Source organism: Tachyglossus aculeatus, chromosome 16 (assembly GCF_015852505.1).
Source record: "Tachyglossus aculeatus isolate mTacAcu1 chromosome 16, mTacAcu1.pri, whole genome shotgun sequence".
Classification (NCBI taxonomy): domain Eukaryota; kingdom Metazoa; phylum Chordata; class Mammalia; order Monotremata; family Tachyglossidae; genus Tachyglossus; species Tachyglossus aculeatus.
The window spans coordinates 8,865,018-8,877,984 of NC_052081.1; the positions used below are offsets into that span (position 1 = coordinate 8,865,018).

Sequence of the window (12,967 nt, forward strand, 5' to 3'; positions counted from 1 at the left end):
AGGTCCTCTGGCTCCCAGGCCCATATTGCTCTTTCCACTAGATCATGCTGCTATTCAGCCCAGGCACCTCCTTCTACCACATAGCTACCCACATATCAGCTATGAGATGAGTCTGATTTATGTACACAGCTCCCACCCAAATCAGCCTCCTGGGCAGAGGAGTGGCATGATGAGAATAAATGAGATTTAAGATGCCTAGACTTTAGGGTGTGTAGGCAGCCAACTTACCCGCTGCTAATGGGCCCTGCTTCTATTTCTTTCTGCATTACCTTGAGGAGTTTTCTGCCTCTTTGGGCCTCAGTTTCTCCACTTTTAGAACAGGGTCAATCAACCTGGCCTCCTCTTCCTCCTCAGCGATTGGGTTCTGAGGTAGAGAGACATGGTATGTGGAAAGAGACTATGGAACATTTCTTATCTTTTGCAAAGGCAATGTTTTTATACACAGTAAGCAGACCCTTAATATTAGTGGTCTTTCCACATTATAACAGTGATGGCATTAGCTAAGGCTACTATAATCATCTATTCTTGAGAAAATAGGCTCCTGGTCATGTCATAGGCCCCCCAGAAATACTACCTCGGGATATGAGGTAGTATGAGCATCTACTGAAACCTCAGTCCCAAGGCACCAGACCTTAATCATCATTGATAGTCCTTAATCATCATCATTAATCATCACTGATAGTATTTCGGAGTGCCAGGTCTGTGGAGCAGGACATAAGAGCACACTGTTAGCACATTCTGTTTCTAGGGCCTGACCCTCCTGGCCTGCAAACATGGAGGGTTAAAATGAGAGAGAGTGGCTATTGTGCTCGCCATTTTACTGAATTGGAATGAATGAAACACCATGCTCTACTCAACTGCAAGGGCTGGAATTGTGTCTTATAACTCTTCTATATTCTCCCAAGTGAAAAATACAGGGGCCTCTATCCAAAGCAGGTGCCTAATAAGGGCAGCGGGGTCTCAAACAAATGCACACCAGCAGATTGCTGGGAAGCCCCTGCAGCAGACTAGCCTGGTGGGCTGCAACTGGGAGAAGGCTATTCTCTGTGAGCAAAGGCTTTGCCAATACTGCACTTTGTTTGCGCTTAACCATTATGATAATTATTACTATTACAGACTTATCTGCAGTTACACAGAAGGAAAGGGCGGAGCCAGGATTAATAATAATAATTACCGTATTTGTTGAGCGCTTACTATGTGCCAGGCATTGTACTAAGCACTGGGGTAGATACAAGCAAATCTGGTTGGACGCAATCCCTGTCCCACGTGGGGCTCACAGTCTCAGCCCCCATTTTACAGATGATGTAACTGAGGCCCAGGAAAGTGAAGTGACTTGTCTAAGGTTACACAGCAGATAAGTGGCAGAGCCAGGCTTAGAACCCATGACCTTCTGACTCCCAAACCCATGCTCTAACCACTATGTCATGATTAGAACCCAGGGCCTGTGCTCTTTTCACTAGACCATGCTGCTTCTCTAAGCTGGAACTCCATGCAGCTGAAGTTGTAGTGGCTAATGCAGGCCTGAAAGCCCGTCCTGGCCCTCTCTGAGTTTCCCACAAAACGCTGGGACTTGAAGCAGTGGGCAGGGTCTGGGGACATACCTCTCTTTGGGTGTATATAACGCAGTGCTCCTCTCTTCCTGGAAATGCTTCCTCTGGTGGAAATTGGCAAGAACCACTATCCTGGACCCCCGGGGGGACAGGGTGGGTTCCTGGTTTGGGAACACGAGGACCCTGAACACTGCCACACTGCAAATAGCCTCATCGTCCACCCCAACTGCCTGCGCTGCCGATATGTCTGACCCGAGGGAGGCTCATCCGCTTCCCTTCCTCTTCGGGCTTATTATGTTCTTCTTTAAATGCCTAAATTGTTTTATGTGGATTTTGACAAGGCAGATTAGATGGCGTAATCAAGACAAACTAGTTATTTAAACAAGGCCCCTGTGGGCAAATCAGCTCTTCTAAATGCTTGTTTACTGGCATTTTCTATTCCAAGGATGATGGGGGTGAGGGTTTCTTATTTTTCAGTTTTAGCTGTTTTGTTTTTTAAACAGGCCTTCTTATCTCTTTGGCTTGTCAACCACACAGCCCACTTCATCCATTTTTAATATGCTATTTCCCACCTCTGCAGTCTCTGGGGGCCTTTCAGGGATTACATGATATTCATTTCTTTCTCCTGAATGGCTTCTCATCTTTCTCCAGAAGAGAAGGAAGAGAGGAAGAAGAGGCAGCCAGCCCGCAGCCCAGAGGGAGGGAGGGGGCTGAAGTGTGATTGGATCTTGGGAGGACCAGGAGCATGGAAGGATGGGAGGATTCTTAGATTACTTCCCCTCATGCTCCTGCAGCAAACCTGAATCAGTCTGGAGGTCCTAGCCTCCCTTCAGCAAGGGCTGTGGAATCATGGAAACATGTGGGATTCCAAGATATTTTTCCTGGACAGTGAATGTCCCTGAATAGGGCTCACAGTCTTTATCCCCGTTTTACAGATGAGGTTACTGAGGCACAGATAATTTAAGTGGCTTGCCCAAGGTCACACAGCAGACCAGTGGCAAAGCTAGGATTAGAACCCACATCCCTTGACTCCCAAGCCCGTACTCTTACTAAGTGCTTAAAAAAGAGCTGGTCCCTCCAGCTCGACAATCTCCCACCGGCGGGAGTCTGAGAAGCAATCGGCATATCATTACCGTCAGCCAAGGAGATGTGAGGAAACTTTCCCTGGTGGCCTGCCTTCAAAGGAGCCAGCACACTTGGTGCGGGTGTCGGAGGGAGCAGCTGAAGGGAGACAGATAGAGTTATCGTGGCTGTTGAATCCCGACGCTGGGGAAATTCAATTTCAACTTGGAGGAAAGGAAGGCATCCAGGCCTCTGCTGCTTCTGTGAGGGAGGCTGAGGAAATCTAGACTCAATCAAGCAGTGCTTTGTAAACGAGGCAGCACCCTGTTTGTGATTGTTGTGTCTTGGTGTTGAGTCTAGTATAATGTGGAGTCTAGTATAGTGGTGGTGACTGTGTTGCATCCAAGTCTGGCAAATGTTTCAAAGTATAGGCATGAGAAGCAGCATGCCCTAGTGGATTGAGCATTGGCCTGGGAGCCAGGACCTGGGTTCTAATTCCAGCTCTGCCACTTGGCTGTTGTGTGACTTTGGGCAAGTCACTTAACTTCTTTGGGGCTCAGTTACCTCATCTGTAAAATGGGGATTAAGACCGTGAGCCCCATCTGGAACATGGACTGTGTTCAACCCGATTAGTTTGTATCTGCCTCAGCAATTAGTACAGTGCCTGGTACAGAGTAAGTGCTTAACAAATCCCATAAAAGAAAAAAATGAAATAAAATTGCAGCCCTGAGGACATCTTTGGCTTGGCATGAAGTTAATAACACTTTATAACCCCCCTGTCCCTCCCTGAAAATGTTAGTCTTCTTGGCTTGCTTTCTCCACTCTCCCTATCAGTGCAATCAATCAAGCAATCAGTGGTAATTACTGAGCACTTACTGGGTAGGGAGCACTGTACTTAGTGCTTGGGTGAGTAATACAGGAGAGTTGGTAGTCACTTTCCCTGCATACAAAAGTGTATGCCTGGACAGAATTCTGGGTCAGTATAAGGTTCCCTATTGCAGATGAAGAGCCTTGGCTTTAGAAACAACTTGGGTTACCAAGTAACTTGTTGTTACTTGGGTTTTTATGTTTGTTTGTTTGTTTTGAGCTTCACTTCATGGGGATGATTCTGCAAAATGCTTTGCAGTCATCTGAATGTCTTCTTGGGTGTGTGCCCCCAGGACCCTGCCCTTTACGTACAGGAACTCCCAGATAACAGTCTTGAAAACTTTTGTTGATACTCCCAACTTACTGGAGGTTGTAATAAATAAAGGACTGGGGTGCAGGGGTTGGAAGCCATTTCTGATCCTCGAGGAAAGAGTTTCAATTCAAAAGGAGGAGCTGCATTTTTTGATATCTGTATGCTATCACTATACATTCATTGTTACGGGCAGGGAATGTAACCACTAATTCAGTTGTATCATACTCTCCCAAGTGAAGTGTACAGTGCTCTGCACATAGTAAGTGCTCAATAAATACTACTGATTGATTAAATGCTTTTCATTTAGAAAAATGCCAAATCCCTTTCTAGACTGGAGGAATGACACATTCTGTGGAAGGGTCATTTCTACTGCACCTGAGCACTAACCACAATTCTGAAGCAGAAGAGAGGACTGACTGAGATGCTGCATTTAGGTAATCCTTGGGGCTAGAAAGTGTAAGCTTGAATTTGATGGTAAGGCAAGGTGACCATCCCTTTACCTTCAGTAAACTGAAGAGGGACAGTCATGAGAATAGATCAGGACCGTCATTTTTGTGAGCTTAATCTGCATTTGTGGATTTTAGAAGCAAAAAGACAATTCCAGGATATAAAATGTGAGGGGTTGTGGATATTTGAGGATTGGATGCTTTGTGTCCATGAACTTCACACAAATGGATAAAATGTGGTCATTATTGTGATTGCTCTAGGTGCAAAGTGTGTATGGGTGGGGAAGTTGGGAAGAGGTGACCTGTCAGCTGAGGTCTTTCTACCTGGACCCATCCCAAAGGCCACAAGCAGCTCCTGTCCGCTTGGGCAAAGGATGGCTGGGCAGGGCAAGTAGCTCTCCCCAGCCCAACACGGCCCAGTCCCCCTGCTTGATTGATCGATCAATCATATTTATTGAGTGCTTATCATGTGCAGAGCACAGTACAACAGAGTTGGTAGACACTTGCCCTGCCCAAAACGAGACTGGGAAGCCAAATCTAAACTGGGATTCAGTAAGAGTGCACACGTGTTGGGGCCTGTGACAAATCTGTGGAAATAGTGTTTGCTTCTGGTGAGAAAAGACATTTCTTCAATTCTACAGGGGTTCTTCATCAAAACGAGACAGGGTGGAGATAGGATAAAAGAACTACAGAAAACAAAATAAGTTTGAAGTCCTTCTTTGTGATTTCCATGCTTTACAAACTACATGTGGGAAAAAAGGTCTTATAGCTTCGAGTTAAAAATTCATCCCATACTATAATCTACATACTGTAACATAGTCTACATACTACAGAACTCCCCATCTTTCCACCCAAATCTTGTCTTCCACGAATTTCCTACCATGGAAGACAACACTACCATCCTCCCTGTCTCACAAGCCCATAATTTTGACATTATCCTCAACTCATCTCTTATTCAGTCACCAAAACCTGTCAGTTCTTCCTTCACAACACCTCTAGAATATGCCCTTTCCTCTCAATCAACTGCTTCCACGTTGATCTGAACACGTCTCATACCCCACCTTGACTATTGCCATCAGCCTTCTCACTGACCTCCATGTCTCCTGTCTCTCTTTTCTCTCACCCATACTTCTCTCTGATTCCAGGTCATTTTTCTAAATAAATGTTCAGTCCACCATCTCCCCACTCCTCAAAAGCATACAGCAGGTGCTCATCCACCCCTGCATAAAAAAACAACAACCCAAAAACAGAACCTAGCTGAACTCCACAGATGAATAACTTAGAAAGATTTAGGAATCTGGATTCCAGCTCAATGGACCCCTAGGAACGGGGTGAGATTTGCATTTTGTAACTGAATTTCATTTTATATGCTTTTGACCTTGTTCCGGGGCAATGTTGTATCTCCTGTTAACTTGTTCAATACGGATCACTGCTTATAGTTTTACTAATACTCAAACTACAGTAAGAAAGAGAAAGTACTTAATCTCGCCCCACCTTTAGAGCCTTATTAAGCACATTTCCCCAGAAAGGCCTTCCCCGACTAAGCCCTCCTTTCTCTTACTCCCTCTCCCTTCTGTGTCATCCACACAGCTGGGTCTGTACCGTTTAAGTGCTTGATATTCACCACACAGCACTTATGTACATATCCATAATTTACTTATTTTAATGTCTATCTCCACCGCTAGATGTAAACTCCTTTTGGGCAGGGAATCTATCAACTATTATATTCCCCAAGTGCTTAGTACATAGTGCTCTGCACACAGTGAGTACTCAATAAATACCACTGATTGATTGACTGAAAGCAGAAGACAGCCTGGGGTCTCAGGGCCCCACATAATGGAACATCCACCAGGGCATGGTTGTCTCTGTGTACAGCAGAAACAGACAGGAGAAACCCAACTGATATTCATGTACATTCAGGGGGCTGTAAATCAAGGGATCGTGGTGGTAATTTATCTGAGTAATATCTTGACACCCTAAGTGGGAAATATTCTGTGGGAATATGGAAGGCCTGCTCTCAGGTTTGGAGGAGCCCGGCACTGTGGGATGTCTGGGGATTAGCCCCACAGCACTTAGACACATATCTATACGTTACAAATTTTAAATTGTTTATATTACTGTCGGTTTCCCCCTCAAGACTGTTGTGGGCAGAGACGGTGTCTAGAACTCTGTTGCATGTACTCTCCCAAGTCCCAAGTACTTAATACAGTGTTCCGCACACAGTGTCTCATTAAATTCCACTGATTGATCCATCGAGCTACACATTGGTAGCTACGATTTGAAGCTTAGACCTTGTACGAGCCTTTTACAGTTCTTGAAGGCACACTTGGATCCCTTTCGAAGCGCTATTACTTAAGATTCAGTCATTCGAGAAAGAGAATATGTGCAATCTGAAGTCAGGCCACCTATGCTGCAAGACCCCATTAAAAAAAAATACAAAGTGACCTACAAGGCAAAACTCAGAATTAGAAATGAGATTCAGCCATTGCGAACCCAAGGGGACTCAGGGTCTGTGGTGATTTACTCTGTGTGGAAAGGTGTATTTTAAGTCCAGGACACCTAGCTGGTGGTTCCTTCCCCTCCTGGAATAGGGAGCAGATTTAGAATGGGAACAAAACATTTTTCTAGCTGTCACTTACTGCGAGGTGGGGCCGTTCTTCCCACGAAGGACGTCATTAGGAATTGAGAGCTCCACAGTATTTATTAGCTAGATGGAGCAAGAATCCCCCCTGATGGTTTCTTCAGTGTTTCGATTACAATCGGACGCCTCGTTTCCTTAGTTGGACTCTAAAGTTATTCATGAATTGTTCTTTACATTACCAGCACAGCTAGAGCTTGGAAGGGGGTTAAATGAAGAAAATGATTAGAATGCCGGATGTGAATTTTTTTTTTTTAATGTAAAACTGACAAAGCCAGAAACAAGACTTTGACTTTACGAAGAAGATAAAAAGCCCGTAAGGGAGGAACCTCCATTCTTTACCCAACTGTAAACTTTCAGTTTTGGTGGTTCATGGGGGACAAAGGGGAGTTTTAAGGAGAAAGGTTGGGGAGGCGGGAGTGGGGTGGTCAGAAATGGATGCCCCACTCCCCCATTTTTATCTTCCAAATTCTATAACAATCCCTTGGCCTGAGGTTTTTGGTTTTAACTCAACTCTATGGCTTGCTGCACATGGTCTTCAGTGCAAAAAGCCAAGGATACAGGTTCAAGGGTAAGACTAGTAGAAAATGAGCAAATTGTGATTAGTCAATCACTCCTATTTATTGAGTGCTTAGTGTGTGGAGCATGTACTAAGGGAGAGTATACTACATTAGAGTTGGTATATTTTAGAATGGCCCAAATTAAGCCAGGCTCTAGACTTTAAGCTCCTTAAGGGCAGCGAACATGTTTACTAAGCACTTGGGAGAGTACAATATAATACAGAATTAGCATAGTGCTCAATATATACCATTGGTTGATTGATTAAGCCTAACTTCTTTTGTCTAAAGGCCACACAGTTTTGAGCACCGCTGAAATTGCACTCTGCCGAGGAGAAAAAAGGAACATGAAGCTAATATACACTTACTGGCTTCAAAATGTCACATGATGGGAAGCACCCAGGATGATTTGAGATTATTTGAGGCCAGCCCAGAGGGAGAAGGGACCCCAGAGCTTCTCAGAGGCTGGTGTCTGATTCAAAAGGCCCCCAGGCAGGGTCGAGGGGTCTGGTTTTACCTTCCTTCCATCGAGCTAAATGGATTAGACTCCCAAAACTCTGGTTGCCTGCTCCAAACAAGGCCCAAACCCAAGTGCTAGTTTTGATTGCCAAGGAAGGGAAGCAAAGAATAGTGTTTTGGTGGTAGAGTCTGTACTGTCGTCTGGGGCTTGGAGGGATCAACCCTGTTGAAGAGATAGACCATCAATACCCAGATCTCTTGTGGGTAGGGAACATGTCTACCAACTCTCCCAAATGCTTAATACAGTACTCTGCACAAAAGCGCTCAATGTATACTATCAACTGATAGTCACTTTGTCGAAATGATTCCATTACAGACCTCTGCCCTATAGAATGTGCTCTAGAAATTACTCTATGCAGGCATGATGACCTTGGAAAAGCTGCAAGAACATGTCCATCTTGTGGGTTTTGCCCTAAGTAGCTTATTATTCCTAGTGACATTTTCCTTGTGGCCACTCTGATTCACATCAATAAGGAAGGTCGCCAATTCTGAGGGGAAACACCAGCTGTTCTTTTAATGATTGAACATGTGTTAGTTTGTGAGAAACAAGTGTGTTATTAGGTTATTTCTCTCTTTATCCCAGATGAACCACGGCAAACATGAGATATTTACATTATCAGCTTTACAATAAACGTGGGAAATTTATCTCTAACAAATGGTGAAAAATCTACATTTGAAATAAAAATGTGCACTGGGTAAAACAGCTCCCACTCATATTTCAACAGTCCAACCACCTCAGGGCATTGTTTTGAATACCTCCCCATCTCATCGGGCCTCCAGGCAAATGCTCAATCCCCACATCTAACTCTTTTTAACATTAAAATTAAATTTTTAACATTTTTCCCAGAACCCTTTCCCTTCTACATGATCTATGCATTTGGACCTTTATCCTTTGGGAGCTTGGTATTCACCCCCAAACAATTACGTATATAGCCGTAATTTATTTGTTTATATTAACGTCTGTATCCCCCTCTAGACCATAAGCTTGAGGGAACATGTCTACCAACTGTGTCCCGCACACAGTAAGTGCTCAATGGATATCACTGGATTAACTCTGACAACAGAGGTAAGATGAAGAAAGGAGAAACCCAATCAAAACTGTGTTTTGTCATAAGAAAGACACATCAAAAGGAAGGGCCCTCCTGACTTGCCATTTAGACGAAGTCCTGGAAAACACAACATTCAGGGATTGATGGATATCTCAAGTATCTGTCAAGAGCCCTTCTATACTGTTCCTTCCAAGAGGCCCAATATCTCAGCCGTTAACTTTTTTCAGTGAAACTGGCATTTTTTCAAGGCCAAGGAATATCAGGTAAGTTGGTTGACAAGCGTTGCTCCCGAATGACAATGGATTCTCCCTGGTCAAAGCTGAATCTGCAGTATACATAATGTTGCCCAAGACTGAGAGCCAGGCAGCTGAAGTTTTCTTGGAGAGCTGGACTGATGGATTTCAATCATTTGGGGTAAAATAAATCTGTCACCCCATCACTTTTACATGGGTAGCACCACCCTAAATCAAACGTCTGCTCATTTCTACTCATATCAAATGGATGCACCCAGAAATGCCCGGGTCAGGATCGTCTGCTGAAAAAAACAAACAAAAAGCAACCAAAGCTTTACATTAGCCATCATCTCTTTCCCTTCATCTTCCTGGATTCCCTTTCATTTTAGTTGCAAAACACATCAAAAAAAGTTGATTTCCCAAGAGATGATTTGGAGACTTAACAGGGATGTAGTTCTGAGGTTACAGTTCAAATATGGCTCAGTTTGGCACTAGCTGAAATCTGAGATAGTTGGCCGTCCATGGTTTAAACAAAACAAAAAACCTACCTGTTTCCGGCTTCCAACAAAATAACAGGCTAAGGGGAAGTAGGGGAAAGACCAGTAGGGGAAACATGACTGCGCCTCTGGCCTAAGCAATAGGCCAGGGGCAGGATATGGGTAACCTGGAAGGAAAAGATGCCAATAGGAAATCTGTTCTGAGGAGGAAAAGAGGACTTCAGCCTACAAAGCTAGTAAGCCTCCGTACCTTTTACGAGATTTACGGGGACCAGAGGAATGTTTATGTTCCCTTCTGATGGGCTTACGTCTGGGTGGTCCCATTCCCAAGAGGAGAGAACGTGACATTCAAAACGGCGGCAGTTCAGGACTCCCTAGTTGACAAAGTGCCATTAAAAGGAACTGGTCCCACATAGAACAACAGAAACTTTGCCAGCTTTGCTGTGGCTCAATAAACTTTATTATTCTTTTTTATTGTTTTTTTTTTTAAGAATTCATTTCCCTATCATAAAAATTAGACAACCACAGCACCACTAGCAGCAGCAGCAGCAAAGTCCGTGGAGTTACGTTGATGGTGGACAATTCATTGGGTGTTGTCAATATCTCATAGGTCCTAAGGAGTCCATAAATGGAAAAACAGAACAAAAACAAAACAAAAAACAGAAAAAACAAAAATAAAAACACCCCAGGATGGTGTTGGGGAGGGTCATAGTTTGAAGGTTTCGGTTTCTCCTCCCAAGGTGAACTGCAGATGTATTTCAGCGGGGGCCAAGTACATCATGCTTCAAGAGAAGACCCTTCATACCAGTTCCAGCACCTGATTTCCCAAAAAAGAAAAGAGAAGTTTAATGAGGGCTCGATGCATGATTATTATTATAATGGTACTTGCTAAGTGCTTACTATGCACCATGCACTGTACTAAAGCACTGGGGTAGATACAAGATAATCAGGACAGACATTAACCCTGACCCACAAGAGGCTCGCAGTCTCAGTGGAAGAAAGTGGGTTTTAATTGCCATTTTACAAATGAGAAAAATGAGGCACAAAGAAGTGACTCACCCAGGGTCACACAGCAGACAAATGGAGGAGCCCGGACTAGAACGTAGGTCTCTGGGCTCCCAGGCCTGTGCTCTTTCTACTGAGCCACACTGCTTGGATTGAAGTGGGAGCACCTGAGGATGGAATCCGTGGATGGCTTGGGGGGGGGGGGGGAGTTTGGTAGGAGAGGGGAGGAAGGCTGAAGGGGCACTGAATTTAAGTTTTTGTTTCACAACGCAGTCACTTCTTAATTGATGGCTAATAATAGTAATATTAATAATGGTATTTGTTAAGAGCTTACTACGTGCCAAGCACTGGTCTAAGTGCTGGGGTGGTTGTCCCATGTAGCTCAGTCTTCATCCCCACTTTACGGATGAGGAAACTGAGGCACAGAGAAGTGAAGTGATTTGCCCAAGGTCACGAGGCAGACAATTGGAGGAGCCAGGATTAGAACCCATGTCCTCTGACTCCCAAGCCTGTGTTCTTGCCACTAGGTTGATCCTCCTTTCTGCACTGACCAGGGTGGGATCTAAAGCAGGAGCTTTTGTCTACGGCCAAACAGCACAGAATCTGATGTCTTGCTTTACTTTCTTCCTCAAGATGTGTTGTATATCCTGACGTGATGTAAGATAGGGTCATAATTCCCACCCACTCTTCTTTTTCCTTCTTCCTTCCCAACAAAACATTAACTCATCTGAACAATAGAAAATCCTCCTGGCAATCTGCTGAGTGTGGCAGTTTGCTGATGGCAGATCTTTTTCTGTTTAAAAACGAATGAAATCTTCCGGGCCAGTGCAGCTCTTCTGTTAACTAGGGGGTCTAAAGGCTCAAGTGAGTAAACCGTCGGCCGGATGCGTTCCCGATGAGGTGTCTGAGCCGGACAGAGATCAGGGAGGTTGAAAGCACGACTGTGCAGGATGTCCGCACACCACATGCCCCTTAAGGAAGCACTAAGTGCCCCAGGGCAAATTTCTGTTCTCCTTGCTAATTATTACCATGATGTGTATCACTTAGAAAGACAGGTGTGACCGAAACCAGCTCTCCTTAAGCACCAGCCTCCTCCTGCTGCTCAACAAAATTTCCATTCATTTCATGGTTTCATAATTCTGGATCTGCCCTACTTTTCAGTGTCATGGATGCCACTGTTTGGTCTCAAGAAAGCTATGGGAATGCTAAATCAGTCCTCTGGGAGCAAGAACAGGGCTTATCTGATATGCACAGAAACACAAATTGCTTGGGGGGAAATGCAGAAAACATAAACGTTAATTATATGGTAAGGAAAGCTTTCTGGAGGCTCCATTTCCAGGTAGTCGAAATTTATAACCTTTTCCCACTGCTCTTCTGGGGCCTTTCTTGTCATTTTTACTTCCTATTTGGGGCTAGGAAAACTAAGGGGGCAAATAATAATAATGATAATGATGATATTTCTCAAGCGCTTACTATGTGCCAAGCACTGTTCTAAACACTGGGGTAGATACAAGGTCATCAGGTTGTCCCACGTGGGGCTCACAGTCATAATTCCCATTTTACAGATGAGGAACTGGGGGAACGTGTGGAGGGGCACCCAATACATTCCACTGACTGATCGACTGCATGACTAAATCCGGAATGAACTAAATCCTAACAGCTTTTGTGGCTACTGAGGCCTACAGCCAATCTGCCAGGTAGAGCAATATAAAAGAGGGAACCCCAGGATGGCATTACCGGTTGAATGTCTGGGAAATATCCCCTCACTGTTTGCTAATTCCCGGACCCTCTCCAATACCGCAGAGGTCCCCGGGCATGGTAGCAGCCAAACAGACGCCCTTGCCTTCGCCACGGCTGCAACTGAAATTGGTGTCTTTAACGTAGGTGCATTCTCCTCTCTCTCCCTGCCCCTGGAGCTGGTGCCAGTAGCACTGACTTCATTCCAATGACAAATACTTGTGCCTGGGATGACCCCATCTAATGGATTCTCCGAGCCACACATTCTGCATGACCTTGTTCCACTCTAAAAATGGATCTGAGTGTTTATAATGGAGGCGCCCGAAATAACTTACCTTAATTGTACCCTGACTGTTAGCAGCAATCAGCACATTGGACTCCTGGAAAAGAACACGACATGTGAGAGTCTGGAGTGGGAATCGCAGATGGAAAAATCCAAGGAGACACTTTTCTTAAGCCAATGAGGACATCCAGGGGACCAAGAATGGATAAGG

The 12,967-nt window shown here is 44.6% G+C and overlaps 1 protein-coding gene across 1 annotated transcript in view; it reads right to left on the bottom strand.

Annotated features, from left to right (window-relative positions):
• Nucleotides 1–10,172: 10,172 nt before the first annotated feature.
• Nucleotides 10,173–12,967, bottom strand: part of COP1 (COP1 E3 ubiquitin ligase) — a gene marked incomplete at its 5' end in the record, with an annotated part of 172,595 nt that continues 169,800 nt past the window's right edge. Inside the window, 2 exons of the mRNA XM_038758162.1 lie at nucleotides 10,173–10,548; nucleotides 12,809–12,853. Of these exons, the coding sequence (XP_038614090.1) occupies nucleotides 10,531–10,548; nucleotides 12,809–12,853 (63 nt within the window). The remainder of the gene's footprint in view (nucleotides 10,549–12,808; nucleotides 12,854–12,967) is intronic.